The sequence below is a fragment of the Pezoporus flaviventris genome, unplaced genomic scaffold, assembly GCF_033815535.1.
Source record: "Pezoporus flaviventris isolate CSIRO_AGI_PZ_B2104156 unplaced genomic scaffold, CSIRO_AGI_Pfla_v1 ptg000066l, whole genome shotgun sequence".
In the NCBI taxonomy this organism is placed as follows: Eukaryota; Metazoa; Chordata; class Aves; order Psittaciformes; family Psittacidae; genus Pezoporus; species Pezoporus flaviventris.
The window spans coordinates 2215513-2234806 of NW_026892614.1; the positions used below are offsets into that span (position 1 = coordinate 2215513).

The following is a 19294-nucleotide window of genomic DNA, read 5'->3' on the forward strand; positions in this document are numbered from 1 at the left end:
TGAGGTTAGTATCTACTGCAGAGTCTCCTCCAAAAGCAGTGGTGAACACAGAACTGTCCAAGTCAGTCTGTATTCTGGGAAATTATAACTTGCTACAACATAACCTTGGCCAGTAAAACTCCAAGAAAATCTTTCTTGTCCACACAAGCAAGAAATAGGGCTAATGAGTGTTTGTTCAGCTGGCACAACAACTGAGCAGTTAGGTTTTTAAGTCTGATCAAACTGGAAGGTTTCAACTTTTTCCCATCCTATTTAGCATCTACTGTGGCCAAAGAACATGAAAATCTTGAGATTCCTATCTGAGAAACACACAAACAAATCAACAACATCTTTCTAAGGCACTGCTACTGAAAACTAAGGCTTGACTTACTTCCAGGGCCCATTATCTTGGCCACCCCACTGACTGTCAAGAGTTCTGGACAGATGGACTTCAAGCTACAGACGTGTCCATTAGGATGTTGCCTACAAACGACAAACTATTCTACATAACAGGTACTGAAGAGCTGGTATACTGTACTGATTTTTTTCTGACTGGGACTGTATCTAACACGACATGCAAGAAAATCCTTTACTGATCCTCTAGAATATCCTCATGCACCTTATGCAATTCCAACAATATTTAAAGAACTTCTGTGTTGGCTTTACACAGCAAGTGATACCAGAACTATTTGCTGTAAAATATAAGCCTCTGCCATAAAATTAAGCTATCCTTTCTGTGCAAATAATTTCTATGTCTTAGAAGTTTAAAGTTCATTGTCTTTTAAAAACGCACAAGTTGACAAGATGCAGATTGCTATTGAGTAGGACAAGGCCCATAGGTTTACCATGTTATTTGCAAATAATCAACCTGTCTTTTTCTAGAACACCCTTCCAGAACTCTATGTTATATAGCTACCATCACTCTCAAATTCACTCCCCTCATTTTAAACAAAGCTCTAGTGCTACCTGCTTATCCTATCACTGAACTGACAACATAATTTTCAGATCAAGGACCACTGGCAATTGATTTTGGACTGCTTGCACTTCCAGCAGAAATACTGTAATAGAATGGAACTTGAAGAATAAGATTCTTGCAAGCTCCTGATTATATAACTGCCTACTAAATCTAATATTAAATAAATACATTATTTCAATACAACCATTATCCACCAGAAGACACTAAACTGTTGAAAGGCCCACCCAAAAGCAGAGAACATCGCTGCCTGGAAAACACGCCTAGTGTAACTGTCATCTAGAAGCGCTTCACAGGAAGGCAGTTTTGTTCTAGCAGTGTTGATTTAAAGGTTATCCAGTCAGAGGCACAAAATGGGAATTCATTTTAAAATTTCTCTTTCACACTGAAGCTTGCAAAGTGCATCAGCAATTAACAAGTCCTATCACTTCTCCCAGTTCGCTGTGTGAAGAGGCTCAGAACTCGTCTTACAAATTGCTCTTTTGAAGATCAAAGAGAAGCTGAATTTGTCTGTGTGTGCGCTGGATGAGTATGTAATTTACTGGAACTTTCAGAGGAGGCTTGGCAGCACGCTTGTTTGACAGCCCCAGGGCACAGGATTCAGGGGAGCTCTGTGACTCTTCTCTTCCGAGTTCCTTCCTTGGCATTAATTGGCACCACATTAGAAATTAATGAAAATGACATCCTCTGTTCTTCCTGCTCCAGGCACAGAATGCTAGAAAAAGGCCCATCACAATTCATAACACATCCAATTTATATAGCAATGGCTCTTAAGCATTATTTATGAGATGTGAATTTCTTGTCAGCAGTTAATAACTTGTATGAAGCAGAAGCAGAAGGAAAAAGATCTTGAGAGTGTGTGTGTATGTGTTTGTGTATGAAAATACACACATTTTCTACATCTGAAAAATTTTTGTGTTCAAAGAACCCTTGCTGGGTTTTTTTTTGTTTTTTAATTTCTGGTGAATTGTCTTCTTTCATGACAAAGCCGTGCAGAACTGTCAGATCTGTCTAAAATTCCATGTACTGTCAAAGGAACAAGCTCAGCAGCATCACCTCTCTACACCTGTCTAGGACAGGTCCTACAGGAGACAACAGAGCCAACACAGCACTCTCTCCAAAATATCTCTGAATTTGGGATAAAGAAGTAGACTACTCTGTCCCCTTTTAAAAAGGTTGTGCCCTGCTGGACAAGTCCCAGCTACGCTGGAGTAATATTTGCAGGTATATCTATATTAAAACATTGTCCAGCAGGTATAAATTTCTCTTTCCAGTATGTCTTTCTAAAAATCCCACTGAAAGAGACACCAGAACAAAAGGAGACGATTTCCAGGACTTTTAACATTGAGGCAAGATGATGTGTAATAGCAAACAATAAAACTGCTATTATGTGGAGTTAATCTAGATTTTAAAAACAGGGTTTCAGACGCAGCTTTGGAATAACATCATATTTCTGTGGTTAATCCTTTTTCCTTACATCCAAGCAAAACACACACATTTGTCCTTCTAAAGTTCGTGTCTGCCTTTTTATCGATTCTGACTGTCAGCATTTATTTTAACGCTTAAAAGTTGAGGGGGTTTTCTACTTTTTTTCCATTGCTTCAGTTAAGGAATAAGATGCCAAGAATTTAATAGCAGTGGTAGAAAGTCCAGATCAAAAAATGTTCTACCTTGGCCATTGCTTTTGAAGGATATACAGGCTTGTTCTACACCAGCTGATTGTATTTCCAACTTTTTCAATTAAATTCACATTGTTACCAGTGCTTCACATTATGACAAAAAGGATAACCTGATCACATGCAGATTTAGAAAACATTTTAAATTAATGAGAATTTTAACACATTTATTCTGGCCTGTTTCCCTTCATCCCCTCCCCAGGGTTTCTGAGCTGGCTTGTCATTCATGACCTACAGCAACCTAGTTTTACAGATAGCAGGGGCAAAGCTATTGAGTATGGTATCCAAGGCACCTATGTAAAATGACAAAAGCTGGTGGGTACTGGTAAAGCAGTTCAGGTGATGTGCAGCTGAGATGACCTGTGTTGCTCAGTGGTAAGGTTTACTTACTAACTTTACTACTAAGTAGCACATGGTATGCTTACTTTCACATTACAGGAGACCATTCCATTGCAGGGAACACATACGTACTGAATACAGTATTAATTAAAAGTTACAGCTGCACAGATAAACCAAAGATACAGTCTTTTCAGCCCTTCTCTTATAAAATGTGTGGGATAGAAATGTTTATTATACATACTTTATATAGGATGCAATATATAATGTAGGAAAGTAAATTTTATTTTCCTCACTTATTGCTGAAGAATTAAGAATTGTTTCCTAGTCATGTTTTATTAACACATTTTATGACCTTTAACAATTATTTCCATAAAGCTGTATATATCCAGTGAAAACAATCCAAAGAACAAGTTCTACAACATTCGTATTGCAACAGTGTTGAATTGTGGAACTACCTCAAGAAAACTTGAGAGGAGCCATATTTGTCATCCAATTTAAGAAAAAAAAAAAAAAGAAAAAAAAAGGCAGGTCTGATTTTATAATTCGAAAAACATTGCTAATCAATGGAAGGACTTTTAAAAAGTTGTTTTCAACTTCATTGCTCTTACATAGCTCCAGTTTTGCAAAATGCAGGAAAGATTAATGACAGCACATAATCTCTAAATCAGCTTTTCTTCAATTCCCCCCAAACCTGTAAAATTCTCTTGTTCCCAGTATTAAGGAGGATTCTTATATCTCAGTCAGGTCCCTGTAAGCAGCCTCAAGACATCTGTGACAGCAGAATACCAGGAGCAGAAACTCCTGCCCCTACCACGCTGAGCAGGAAAGGCCATGCCAAACTATGTCACTGACAGTGCTAAATTTCTTTAGTTTGGTAAAAACGTTACTGGATACTTCAAAGTATTCAGACACAGGATTTCCATAATAAGAATTTCTACATTACAGCTTTTGATTTCATGTTTGGCGGCTTCAAGATAACATATGCTAGTTCTACAGCAGTTCCCCAGTACCTGAAACAAAGCTTATGTCATGTCCAAAGGAGCACAACACAAAAGTAATCTCTAAAGGTCAAAGACAGATACTGAAGAACAAAGGATAATCACTGAATCTTTGCCACTTTCTATTGCTCTCTTCACTCGTTATTTAGAACTCATTTATATACTATATATAAATGAGGTCTGCCTCATTTAACTGGGTCTTTGTAACTAGCTTAGCTAATCTTTTCTCCCCCCATTGACGCTCTGAAAGACATGCCTTCTATCCAGAAAACATTTTAGTACAATATCCTCCAATTCACAGGTGCAATGTGAATTGCACTTATTGTATATGCAAATCCTTTGGAAATTAATCCCCCTGCTGAGACACAATGAAGTAACTAAACAAATTTCTCTGCATGCATTGATACAAATATGGGCAGAGAACAGAAGCATAAGCTTGCAACACATGACTATATGTAAAAATAATTAGCAGGTAAAACTACCCTGTGCATTCTCATTGGGTCTGACAAGCACATTTAAACCAGTTATAAACACAACTGTTCCACAAAGGAGAGAGGAACATCTCTGGAATCCAGTCACATTAATTATTGTTTCAGAAAGATTATTTGCATGTAATATGAAACCCCAGATTAGCTGTCTGCATGAGATTATCATCCTCAATTCAATTAAAACAGTGTTATCAACTTTGGAAAAGCCAGGGTGGATAAGTAAGTATTATGGACAGGTCTTCCCCACCAAGAGCTAACTATGAGAAAGTGTTTTCAATTAGAGTGGGGTTTTGCTTAAACTTTTTAATAATAATGTAATTATAAAATGCAGAACGTAGATGCTGACCTATGTTTCTTAAAGCTCTGTGAAAACCCTGTCATCTTTGCGTATTTTAATGTGCTTTGTGTTTCTTCTCCTGTCAAGTGGGTATGATGCTCTCCCACCTTACAGGGACTTCTGAAGCTAAATTCATTAACATCTGAGCTCTCTTGAGGCAGTACATCAAGGCCAAAGTTTTAAAGGGGAAATTAGACAGGAACTAATTATAACTTTCTGCTACCAGTGGAAGCTATGGCTTCTGTTAAAAGTTATCTTTGAAAGATTAAAAAAAAATGTAAGAGTTCTCTGTATTTCTACTTCGGATACGGATCCAAGCATGGCTGCATTAGAAAGCCGGACACTACTGACAAGCAGTACTCACCACAGCGACATGATCCCAGTTCCTGCTGTACTAGCTCCAGTTTTGTTTGGCACTGGAAGCATCGGCGTCTACTCTTCTGTTTGGATCGACTGGTTTCTTCAGGCCTGTCATTACTGTCATCCAGTAGCCGTGGCCGTTTCTCAGGAGAAGCCTCACTCTCCGACTGTGAATCTGTTGTATTCACAACAAATATTTTAGGAAAAATATTAGAACTTCCTTGCTGAGGCATCCATTTGGGCAGACTGAAGGTATACAGCCTGCAGCTGGGGTCACCACCAAGCAGCAAGATACTTCCCATTCTACTGCAGGTACCCATTTGCTTAACAATCAAAATGAGGATCAAATAAAAGACAAATTATCTTTGTCCCCTCTAACAACCCCTCCTACTGGCAATACTGAATATAAAATGAACTGATGAGCTTCCTTCCAGCCATAGCTGGGTCATACAGAGATAACATGTAGAGTATACACAGTCCTAAACAACTGCAGGCTTCATCTGTCAACTCTTTTAGCTTCTCCCATGAGCCACCTTAGCTCTCCCTGCACAAACTGAGTAGGCTGCTGATGACACACAACTGAATGCTGGTTTGATCTGCTTCCTCCCTGGGCAACAGGGAGATCTTTAAGGCAAAGCATGTAAATTATATCTCTTATGACTGAAGGTGGGACATGAAAGCACCATACTGTGCTTCCCTCTCTTTCCACATGGGTAACAATTTAATTTAGCATACACCAAGTGCTCAGCTATTTTTAAATAACTAGTCAGAATACTGTCTGCATTAACTACTTCATAAATTTCAGCTTATAACACAATAAGTGTATGGAAAACCTTAAAAAGTTAAAGTTCAGGACTGTTCCTTCAGGTGGTGTAGTGCCTTTTTCTGTTGCTGTGGTTTGTTGTTCTTTTTTCCCCTCTTACAATGGATATATTGACCAGAGGTCTCGAATGGCATGAGATGCATGTTACTGACTGGAACATGGCATACCCATGCCTTATTTTCATGGCATGTCAGAGGCAGTGGATTTCAGCAGATCTGCAGTTCTACAATCTGAGTCAGGTCAGGCTAGAAAAGACATTTTCACTTCCCCAATCTGTGCATAGCAGAATCAGTTCCGCATTTTATTTAATAGAAGCTGCAAATAAATGTAATGCAAGGTGTACTAAAACTTAAATTGTTGGTAGCAGTGTTGCAAGGAGACTAACTGTGGAAAGCCATTACTTCAGTCACCAAGAAAAAAAAAAAAAGGCTTTAGTTCAGTTAAATCCATTTTGAAAGGACATGAATATAACAAGTAACAAGAGAACTATATGTTTTTGCAGAAGAGTAGCCTATTCCTATCGCACAAGTTTTTGCCTTTAAGTTTCCATTGTGTGGTATCTTGTGCTTAAGGAAAACATGTCTACTTTGTGTTAGCTGTCCTGGACTAGCCAGGAAAAGGTAACTGCTGGGGCTAAAGCACTGTCTATATCCTTGTTATTTCAATGATCCACTGCTTATCACCATCATGACTTTCCTTGAGCAAATATCAAATGAAGTCAGACTAGGCTAGCCTTTCCCTCTTGGGTATGCTCTATGAACTTTCCCTGGTCCCTCATATCTAGTATAAACTAAGCCATTTCTCTTACCTGTGCTTCAGACCTTGTCTCACAGTGTTTCCCAGTTGTTGGACTCCAATATTACACCCATGGCAAACAGACAACTTGCCTCACTTGGGTCTACTTCTGACATAAGGTATGATGAAAATGTGCCTGGCTTTACAATAAGAGCAAAGTCTCCACATCTCAAATTTCACAGAAAAGTGAACTGCTTTCTGCACAGTATACAGGTGATAAGTTTTTATTAAGCTGCAATAATTTATCTAATGTGTGCCTTAACACAACCTTCTTTTTGATCAATGTCATAGATTACATAGATTTTGTGAGCTTACATCTCCCAAAATATATCTATTAGGCCTAAACTAACATTCAGTACATAACTTAATCCACATCTGCATGCTCTGCAGGAGCCTTGACAAGGAAAATAAAACAGTGCATGATGAATTCATACAGCTATGGAGCAACCAGTCCTGTCTTGAATTAAATCTCTGCACAAGAATATCCACAAGACAGATCCTCTGTCTCTACCCAACTCTACCCTCCAACTGGCACCTTATGTACAGCAATCTGGCTGACTCAGGGCTCAGTGTAAATCAGTGTAAATCAGGCCACCTTGCTGCCAAAGATGGGGAATTACATGATTTGTAGTTTATCCACTACTCAGAGAAACAGATACACTGCTGTTTTGAAAGAGCTGTCTCCCACGCAGCTTTGCTTCTGGAAACATGAGCCACTCTGGGAATTCTCAAAAGCAAACCTGGCATTCTGAATTAAGAAGATGGAAACCATAGTGGTCTGCTTATAATGAAGTCCAAATAAGGGATTTTGTGAGTCAACCAGTGTCTATCAGTTAATTAACCCATGTGTCTTGCTGAGAAAAACAGCCTACCTCAAGTCAGGCTAGTAGTCCTATAATTAAAAGATTTCATTGTACATTTCCTGTTAATGGGTGATGACTAACTGAATATTAACGTAAGTTGGTTAATATGACAGAAATTAAAATTTAGATATCCAATCTTCTAAAATGCATCTCCTTTTGCTATAAAGAGTGCCAGCACTGAGATCACCTTAGCCTGACTCTAGGGGCAGTGCCAGCCATCTGATCACTGCCTGCACAGCACCTCGAACGTATGAACACAAGCCAATACTCAGTACAAAACCGACCAACAGTACACACACTTGCATCCTCTCAGGGTTAAGAACAAAAAGTGAGGAGAAATCATGGATCAGAAATCAGAACTTTTAGATCAGTCCTGCATGCATTTTTTCCAGATCATGTTTCTTTCCACAATACTGACACAAGCAATAGAGAACACAAAATAAACCTCCCAGCACCTGGAATCCTGCAACATTACATTTCAGAGATCTGATAGCAAAAGGACATTGTCATGCATAGCTTCACCATCTGGGTTGCAGAAAAAAATCCCCTAGGAACAGGGTGAAGTGCTGCAACTAGACTCAAGAGTAAATTCTCTATGTATTAAACAATAAAACTGGCTCAAGAGAAGAGGATTTTTTTCAGCCAGTGACTGACAGTGACTTTCCTTGGCTCATGCAATAAGAATTACTTCTTGCTCTGCTTTTAAGGAACATTTCCCACACTCAACTTGCATTTTAGTATTACATCAACAAATACCCAATCTGAGTTAAAAAAAAATGCTTTCCTTTTACCTGCAGATGTCAAAAATCATAAAACTCTTCCATAAAAATAAAGAAAAACAATACAGACATTCCCAAAATGTTACAAAGAAATTGCTCAGCAGAGATTCTTCTGTATCTGAGGATGGAGATTGTTCTAATTGTGGTGACTCCTATGTGAAACGAGATAACGAAATAATTCAGCCAAGGAAGACTGAAACTGGAGGTTTCTCTGGAAACAACAAGCAGAGCAGTGTTCTTAAAAACTGTTATCTCTTAGACAGAAACTCACTTTTGTTCTGTCCTGTCACTGTTCTCCCCTCAAAATTTTCCAAATAAAGAGCTGAATACCACTCTCTAACTATCCTGCCATGGAGGGGTTTTCAGGCTACATGCACATGACTCTACTAACAATCACGATGGCTCTTTCACAGCATTTTGGAGAGGGTGGGACACTCTAACCCCAGCAGAGACATGGGCTGATGTCCTGAGTTCAGCCATAGCAGTCATTTTTCTCCTTCTTAGTAGCTGGTGCAGTGCTGTGGTTTTGACTTTCAGCCTGGGAACAACGCTGATAACACCGATGTTTTTAGTTGCTGCTAAGTCATGTTTAGTCTGACCAAGGACTTTCTGAGTCTCATGCTCTGCCAGGGAGGAGGGGAAGCCAGGAGGAAGCAGGGACAGGACACCTGACCCAAACTAGCCAAAGAGGTATTCCATACCACAGCACGTCATGCCCAGTATATAAACTGGGGGCAGTTACCCGGAAGGGCTAGATCATTGCTCGGGTCTGGCCGGGTATCGGTCAGCAGGTGGTGAGCGGTTGTATTCTCTTCCCTTGTTACTCCCCTTATCATTATTATTACTGGTGGTAGCAGTAGTGATTTGTGTTATACCTCAGTTACTGGACTGTTCTTACCTCAACCCCTGGGATTTACATTCTTTCAATTCTCCTCCCCATCCCTCTGGGAGCAGGAGGAAGAAGGGGAGGGGAGAGTGAGTGGCTGCGTTGTTCTGAGTTACCAGCTGGGCTTAAACCATGACAGCTGACAAAACATAACAGGGAAGGAGGAAGGAAGAGATGGAAGAGTAGGAAGAGGAGCCCTCTTTAGCTGCTTCTTGCTTCAATAAATAAATGAAACCATTTAATTTCTGGTTTAGTGACAGCTTTTGAGTCACTCAGAATTTGTTTTTTTTTTTCTTTCCTAGAGAACCCATCACACTGACAGACTGATACTTATGATCTCAGCTGCCTGTGCAAACACCGGTAAGAGCAGTAATTAATGAATCCCCTAACATCACTGCCATCTCCTCTGAAACCATTTTAGAAGGAGCTTGAGCTGTTAAAACCTCTGTCCATGAAGAAACTTGCACAGGCACAGACAATAACTGCATAACAGGATATAACTAAAGTTTGAGCAATATCTTGTTCCCAGTTTCTAGTTTTGATTTCTCCCTCCCTTCATTCTTCCATTTTTAAATGAGGGATTACTTAATTCCCTGGATGTTGACCATGCATTAGAAATTTCATCTAGATGAAACTGCCTTGTTACAAATCTTTCCTATCACATTTACCAGAATGATCATTTAAAGTCATCTCCTCTACTTCAAATGAAGCTAAAAGTAACACAGCTGTTCCAAAACCCATTTGGCTTGTTGACAATTAATGAGACAGAAATTAGAGATTAACATTTTATGAGCCAAGGTTGACAACTGTGACTACCTCAGTTCTTCCCTGTTGCTGTAAAATGCTGCAGAAACAGTTATTTTGAAGCTCTGATATTTACAGTGATAAGAACATCAAGTCTTCTCACACAATCATGACTGTATCTCAAAGCTGCATCAGAAACCTAAGTATGCACCTCTCTGGAAGCACTTACACTCATCAGAATTTTATTCCTTTTGTGAATTCATCTCAGTTTTTCTTAAAACCCTATAGACAATGTCTCAAAGTCTTACATAAACCCTTTGGTAAGATTTAACCGCACAATCTCTTTTCTAGCACCATCACAGTAACCTTAGTATCACCATTTCACTGATTTATTGTTTCCCTTCCACAGAATTTAAAAGCAATTGCACTAAAACTCATTGTCCCTATGCAATGCAGAATAGGGAGACCACATAGGAAGAGTCCCTACAGAACTTAGGTCCTGTTTGCCATTTCTTTGCCTAGGAGGCTCCCTGTGAAATCAGTCTGGAGACTAAAAATAATCCCCATTACAGAAGTCACTATTTCTGAACAATTACCAAAACCATTCCAAATCAGTTGCTTCCAACTCCAGCAAGTAAAAAAAAACAACCCATTAAAAAAAAAAAACAACCTACAACTTTTAGCCTGTTTGAAATACATAATCAGAAGAGTTGCTACAAGATGTTCCAAATGTTAATTATCAGTGATGTGCACCAAACTCCAAGATGTGAATGCTCCATCCCTGGCAGTGTTCAAGGACAGGTTGGACAGAGCCTTGGATGACATGGTGTAATGTGAGGCGTCGCTGCCTATGGCATGGGGGGTTGGAACTGAATGATCTTAAGGTCCTTTCCAAACCTACCTATTCTATGATTCTATGATTCACCTTCTCCCTTTGCAATAGAGATTAAGAAAAAGGCATCTATTAGACAGTGACAAAGTGCTGTGGTTTTGGTGTTTTTTTGGTTTGGGTATTTTTTTTTTTTAAATGGAACTAAAAACAGTGAAAAAATGAAATACAGCTTTGAAATGTTTGAAATATTTGAAATACTGCTTTGAATGTAAGCAGTATTTCTGAGCTCAACAACAGCATGTCTTAATTTCCCCAAAATGAGAGCTGGCATACATGATGCATGTGTTGCAAGGAAAGAAGAAGAGAATCAAAGGTGTGCAGTAACAAGCACTTTGCTGGCATAGTGAGAACAGGCACTTGTAAAACATAAAGATGAACACTCCAGAGTTACTGTGGGACAAACTAGGGATGCCTTATTGCGTTAGGAAACCAGGCAGCTGCCCCCCCACCCTGAGTAGTTTACGTGCATCAACCTGATTTGTGTTTCTTTTCACCAAACTTCAAAACTACTCTAAGTTAAAATTTTATATATATGTGCGTGTGTGAATGATAATTAACGGATAGATTATTGCTGGCATATGATTCCAGGAAAACAGAAAAATGTGGGAGCATAACCGCATTAATTTTAGTAACATTCCACTTACACATAAGAAAACACTTTTTTGCTGTAGGGGAGACTCAAGACTAGCAACGGTTGCCTACGCGGGTAGGGGTGGTGGAGGCTCCATCCTCAGCGGTGCTCAAAACCGTGCTTGAGATGGTGCCCAGCCTGCTCTAGATTATCCTGCTCTGAGCAAGGAGATTGGTCCATAAGGTCTCTGGAGTCCCTTCCACCCTCAGACATTCTGTAAGCCTCAGATCCATGGATGTGAAAATGAAACTTAAAAAAAATTATACGCTAATCCTTTCCTACCTCTCACATTTTTTGGTTTTTTTTTTCCTCTAAACCTGTATTGTCAGCACTATTATCCATCAAAAAGAAAGTGTACTGTACTGCAGCATAACTTAATAAGGCTATTAACTACTATTTCTAATGAAATGGAAGAGACTAATCTTGTGCCAGTAACCCAAAGGAATGAAAATGCCCACTGAAAATTGTGAAACAAATAGTGAACTACACAGGTCACTGCACGCAGGTTAACAAAGTTATAATTAGAAAAAGCATACAGGTGACTATTCTCCTTTCTTGTCACTAAATTTTGTAATTGCTAAATTAAGGGAAAAGCTTATTAGTTTTCATCTCACTTTTAGGCTCCTATACTACATCTATTTTATACTTAAATTCTTGCATTACTCCCCCCATACTCTCTGATATCAGCATGTCTTTAGTTCATGGAAGCGTTCACTTATTTCTCAAGCATTTTTACTTATATACCCAGTTGATTTAAACAAGTATATATTTAAATGTGTCAGGAATCTGTACTGTACATTTCCTTTGACAGATTAACTTAGGGCATTTCAATCAGTTGAAACATTAAGGCTCTGGGGAGACCTTATAGCAGTCTTCTAATGCCTAAAAGGGGCTACAAGGAATCCGACAGACTTTTTACAAGGGTATGTAGTGATAGGACAAGGGGGCAAGATTTTAAGTTGAAAGAGGGTAGGTTTAGATTAGACAGGAGGAAGAAATTCTTCCCTATGAGGATGGTGAGGTGCTGGCACAGGTTGTCCAGAGAAGCTGTGGCTGCCCCACCCTGGCAGTGTTCAAGTACGTAAACCTCTGGAGCCCAATACAGATGAGAACAGGTTGGAAAATGCTGCTGCACACTATGCCTGCTGCTGGCTGCCCATGTCTTGCTACGCGGGTAAACAGTTGAAGAAGGTACTTAAGAACAGCAGCTGAGAGCAAAACCATACACAGATGGCAACTGCTATTGTATGCAGGCCTGAAACTGAATTCCCCTTGCCTTGATTGCTGGGGACAATTTATGTAGTGTAGGAGCTTGATACCATTCTAATGATTTGTTAAGGGAAGCTGGTTTGCATTGTTGGGTTTTTCTAGTAGCTGATAAACAGCATCTCAAGCCCTTCATATACCCAGACTATTATTAAGAACAATCCTTGAAAAAAGGGGGGGGGGGGGGGGAACAAACCAAAAAACCTCACTAGTTTTTCAGAAAAATATTTAACATGTGGCAATTTGAACTGATTTTCTGATTAAATTATGTATTTTAGCAGCACAGGGTTAGGGCTGGGAGAGGGACAAAGCAGATGCTGGTGACAGTAAAGTTGAAGAACAAATGATGTTGCAAGTGTCCTGAATAATCAGCACAGGATTATTAACTGGAGGAATAATGTACAAACAGAGATGGCTAAATGGAAGAACCAAAACACAAGAAGGAATTGAAAATCTGGAACAGGATATACATGACCAAAAAGTTACAAAGGCAAATCATGAACATCCTGGCCATTCCACAGCACCTGAAGAGACTACTTAACTAGTATTCAAATACACATATTTGTATATATCAATATGCATGTACAAACCATACAAAAAACCTTACTGTGGTTCTGCAATTCAGAAGCATTCGGCAATATCATAGTTTTGGTTTTGCTGACTTTAATGAGGAGCTTCTTATGCTTTGTGAAACTCTGTAATGTTAGATTAACAAGAACGGATAATGCTATAAATATGGCATCTCTGCTAGTCAGCTTGAGTGCCTAAGTAAGTGGTGCTGCTCTGCTTCAAAATCCTAGCAGTATACTCCAGCTCTGTCCTCATCAATCAGATGGTGTACAGTGTTCAGGGAGGTAATTCTTCAAACTAATAGCCTAAAACCAGTTCTATATAGAAACTACTTGCTCTGTTATTTTTCATTCATACGCTGAGTTTTTCTTAGGACACCCTACCCCCTCACTGGTATAATGAAGGCTTTCCAAGGCTAAGACACAGATTCAGAAGAGGAATTGTAGGGAACTCTCGCCTGCTAGCAGTGAAAAAAAAAGATATATTTTCAATATTAATCTTTCAAAAATCTGATCTGTCATTAACTGCAGAACCTCAGTGATGCCATTAGCAACAGAAACCTTGCAATGAGAGACTATAATTCCAAGGGCTGTAACTGATTAATGGTAAGGAAAAACCCTAAAAGCTCTTGTATTTTGATAAAGATTTTACTGAATGTGTTAAGGCAGGTTCTGAAATATACAGCCAACCTACCTTCAAAATATACTTGGGTTTGAGTCACATATTTTAAGAAAAGCTTAAAATTCACTTTGTATTTTGATTGTTACTTTTTCCAGCAATTTTTTTTTTTTTTTTTTTTGGTGAAGAAAAGAACACCAGCCCTGGCACAGAAGACAATTTTTGTGCACCTGATTGCTGTCTACAATACATCAGAAGTCAGGCTAGTTTACTGGGCAGTTCCTGCTGATTTGAAAGGAGATGCTTGGGAAACATCTATACTAACCTGAATCAAAGCTCTACACAAAGGGAGAAGTAGAACAGATCAATGAAACTCAGAGGATACAACAGTACATGTACTGCCTTGCATCTCACATACACCTTTCTTTCAACCCTCTTTTGCCACAAGATATTTGTCTCACCAGTTACTCCCTGAAATGTATGTTATGAAAAGTAATTTGGAACAGGAATGGGGAAAAGAGGTAACTTGTTTGCATGACAATTCAGTGAACACACAATAAACCGTTTACTTTGTAGGAAAATACACGAGTTCCCTTGAGTATGCTTAACAGACTCAAGCGTGCTTCCAAGAAACTCTAAAATTACTTCCATGTATTTTTAGAGTCCTTATGAAAATGAGCACCTAAATGGCAAATATCGAAAACTTGTATTTAAAAGCTGTCTGATGCTCACAGAAATCATTAGTCAGAAGAGAGGTCCTCACCAAGAGTCAGAGGAAACCTTTGAGGCACTGCCCTCACATCAAAAAGTACAGCAGTAACAGGCTCACTATTAGCCCCCTGCATGTTATGTGTTTTAATCTAGGATATTAAAAATATCAATATTAAAGAGCAAATAAAAGAGGACGTGTTTTGAAATATTTTTCAGGCCAGTTACTTAGTGCTGAACTTGTTAAAAAAATCTTTCAGTGCAATAAAATAACAAATTTTACAAGATAAAAAGCTGTGTCTCATTTGCTAAATCAAACCAGTAAGAAAGATGCCTGAACTGCACAGATCAGACCAAGGTGTTGGCTGCAACACATAGAGGTAAAATCAATTCTTCAGGCTGACAGGAGCAGAGCTCCTCATAGATTTTTAAGTTAACTATCTCAACTATCCTTTGCGATGTTCTCCAGGCTGTCTTGCTCTTGGGCAAGCCCCACTGAAACTAAAGCAAACCCTAAACTCCCTAGTCCTGTTCCAATGTAGATTTTTATTAAGTTCTAGGAAGGTATTGCAGGTGGGAAAGGTCACACATGTCACCCTCATTTATTTGTCCTTGAAATTAATTGAGATACAATTTATTTAAAGTTGTGAGCTGCAATTTTATTATTTGGGAATAGCTTCCCAGTACCTCAGTGGGTAGATGCTGTTAATGAAACAAGAAATCCAGAGCTGTTTGGACCATAATGCCAAGTGGGCTTAACAGATGTGTATTCTTTAGTATTAGCTATGTACCTATTGCCAAAGGTCAGTTAACTGGTCACAGAGATCCTGATAATTCAGAAAACTAAACATGGCATCGAATGACTTAAAAAAATAAATTAAAAACAAAAATTACTCTTTTGTTTCAATGGATTTGAGGACAAATCTTTTATCATAATTCCCTAAGACTTCAATACAAAAATGTGGTCATAACTGAATTTTAAAAGATAATGACCTTAAAGATAGACAATTTTGTATGTGGCAAGAATTTCACCAATTAGATGGAAAACCACCTTTCAGACCATAGGGAAAACATGCAGAGGAATCAGTTAAGGGCAGGAACATATTTGTTTTTCAAGAGAGGAAAGTATCTTATTTACCAAGCACACTTTGGTTATTCTGCTCATAGCCACCAACAACCCTGCCACAAGAACTGTTCATTCAGCTCTTTACTGACCATCCCAACTCCCTCACCTTTCTAAGAGCCTCTCTCCTGGCTCCTCTCTGCAATGCTCAAGGAATTAAACACTCACCTGTACTTCTAGACCATACCTGCCTCAGCTCCCACCAAGTGCTATGAATGCTATTGAGGTTAGAGTAAATACCTTCAATCACTCAGACTGTATCTGTTTTCTGTTGGTGTCATTGAAAGAATTAGGTTGGAAGGGACTTCTGGGGGGTTACCTAATCCAGCATCCTCCTTGATACAGAGTAAACATGAAAGCTGGATTGGTTTGCTGGAGGCCTGGTCCAGCCCTATTCCAGTGCCAGCTAGAGAGGAAAAAAATCTCTTCCCTTGATCTGCCAGCTATACTCTTCCCAACACAGCTAATCCTACTATTCTCCTCTCATCTGGTACTACCTTTAATTTGACATTCAAAATAACTTTCCTACTGGCTTACAATACAATGTGAACTCCTGTCAAGAGATCCTCCTGTCCCTTTGACGTAAGCACGTTTTCCTCAAAGTTGTTCTACTTTGAATGTGGTCTTTTTCATAACGGGATTTGGGATATGGAAAGGAAAATAGATGAAAAATTTGAGTCAGGAGCAGCAAAAAGAGATAAAGACAAATGAAGCTGAAGAATGAACTTACATGTAATAAAAAAAAGTCTTGAGCAGGTTATCTGGTGAAGTTATGAAAAAAGAAGGTTCAAAAGCATGCCCAAACAGCATAAAGGATAAAAGATGAGTTTGGGTGATTTAAGAGGATAAATAAAAGTAGTAGGAGTAACAGTTTTAAGTACCGGGAGAATATTCTCTATTAGCATGTAGGACTTGAAAACTACTATTGTACTGGGTTGTTCAGTTTTTTCTTCCTCACAAGGGAGGAAAAGCTTGTTTCTCATAACGTATGTACCCCTGTATAACCAACGCCTACTGAAATTTGTGCACATTTCTGCCTTTTACACAGGCACACACTGAATCCTGCTTTCTACACAAGGCACTGTTCTAGTTTCAGCTGGGATAATTTTCTTCCTAGTAGCTAGGAGAGTGCTGTGTTTTGGATTTAGAACGGGAATAATAAACGCACTGATGTTTTAGTTATTGCTGAGCAGTGCTTACAGCAAGTGAAGAATTTATCTGAGTTGGTACAATTTTGGGGAATACAATATTATAAAATGGGAAATATTAATAAGCTTGTAAGTTATCATGTTCATTTATTTATCCTATTCCATAAAAGCAATTGTGTTTTATTTCCTGAGGCCAGCAATCCTTCTGCAAATAACTTCAACAGCCTGATTAGAAAAAGGAGTTATTCTCAAGTTGGACTTACTAGCATGGTTTATAAACATCTTCAAAACAAGTATTTCCAATTCATCTATACAGCGTGTGAAACAGGGCTTCCACAGCCACATTACACTTTTTGTCCCTTTGCTTAGCTTCCTCACTTCATGAACAATGCAAAAGAAAGGAACACCTTAGGACCAGTAACTGTGAAAACTTATTTCAAAGAATATCAATTATGAAAAGGATTAGTTTCCATTCATCTCAGTTTAGAGTACTTTAACACTGACAGATATAAGTAATTCCTGTGCTAATATCATAGGATGATAGAAAAAATAATCTATTTATTTTACCCTGGCTGTACTGAATAGACAAGGACAGGAGTCACTGTTTGCACATGCTCTCATGCTGCTGCACTCCTTTTCATTTCCAAATGTTGTACTTTTTCCACGATCCAGAAGAAAATTCTCTTCAGAAGTAAACAGCAGGAGTGATCAATGTATGAACTAAGAAGATGCTTGCAAAACTTCTCTTTAGATTAAAGCAAGGATAGGCTAAATTTCAAGGCATTTCTTTTTCTCTGTAGCTTAGTGAAGAGGTGATTTAGATGTCTAGCACAGTAATGTGCTAGACTGTGACAGATAAAAGATCAAGAAAGTCTTTTTTTTTTGTGGATATTACCAATTATTGTGTGCTAACAAGCTCTTAAAAACCTTCCCAGGAACAGCTTGACTTTTTATAACTCAGAGGCAAGGATCATCATGGCTATAGATGACTTTTAACAAACTTTTTGATATATTGACCTCAAACCTCCAACCACACTGGTTATTACACATTTAGTCTAAAACACATGGGAAGCTTCTAGTGTAAAAGAGTTCAGGTGACCATATCCACTATGTGTAATGAATGAGGGTGATTTTGTGAAGTTGAACAAGGTGATAGGGAAAATAAATCCAAAATCGCAGCAAGTCCTTAAATTTGTTTATAGATCAGACTATTATGATCCTTAACATTAGGAGGATTTTAATCTACAATAATTGTAAGACTTTGAAAAGGCTTTTAGATAACCAGTACTGGCAACTAATGCAAAGGATATGTATAAAAATAATCAAACTGAGGTATATGTGCTCAAGCTCCTCTGAGCAGGAAAGAAAGCCAATCCATTCATCCAGATAGCTATGGAAGCACAGAACAGATAATCCACCACATCACAGAAACAGGCAAGAAGATGAGATAGTAAAAACCCATCAACATACATCATCTGATCATGGTACGGTGTCATCTCCCAGCCTCTATTAGCTCTTGCTGCATCAGGGCAAGTCCCAGACACTTTATCCTGTTTATAATTGCTGATAAGCAGTAATAAGGCTTCCATGCTTCAGCTCCTGTCTGTTCCAGTTCAGTGCCCACCTATTAGGTTATAACTTTTATTTACAGCCTTGCTTGATGTGCTGTTCTATTAGTACAGGTGGAAACTGAGCGGGGGGGGGGGGGGGGGGGGGGGAAGAAGAAAAAATAAGAGTGCCCCTAATGGGCACTATTATTGCCAGGGCTGGGTGATTTACTGTGCTGCTCGAAGGCTGTTCTATCATTACTTCCTTGTCAGTGAGAGAGCTCGAAGAAGGGTGGAATTCTAACACAGTGACCTGCAGAAGTCAAATGCTAAAGAACACCTTAAAAGTCCCCTGTAACACCAACGAAAACCAAACCTCAAAGCTGTTTTAATGTTACAAACTTCTTTCACTATTATTTTGTGTATTTTTGGCTAGGAGCTTAACACTTGAAAACAATTAAAAAAAAGTAAAATCTAATTAGTGGTGTACCAGGTTCTTTTGTCCTCTTTCAACACAAAGACTGATAAAAAATGATCACACAAAAGTAGTGACTTCTTGGGTTTGGCTTTGGCTGAACTTGTGTACTTCTATTTCCACAACCTGCCCTTTCTGAAACTCCTAAAAGGCTGTCCTCTCAATTGTACGGGTTCAGCCTCAAAGCATTCAGATTTATGGCAGTGCTACAATCAAGCACACACATTAATGTGAGAACATCAATAAACTCAAAACTTCGAAGAGGACCCCAAGCCT

General features: G+C 38.8%; 1 protein-coding gene across 3 annotated transcripts in view; it reads right to left on the reverse strand.

Moving 5' to 3' along the window:
• The window catches only part of ZFAND3 (zinc finger AN1-type containing 3), a 141885-nt gene that overhangs the window by 14548 nt on the left and 108043 nt on the right, over positions 1 to 19294 (reverse strand). For all 3 annotated transcript variants that reach the window (XM_061470931.1, XM_061470930.1, XM_061470932.1), the window contains one exon: positions 5155 to 5325. In XM_061470931.1, coding sequence (XP_061326915.1) covers positions 5155 to 5325 — 171 coding nt within the window. The remainder of the gene's footprint in view (positions 1 to 5154; positions 5326 to 19294) is intronic.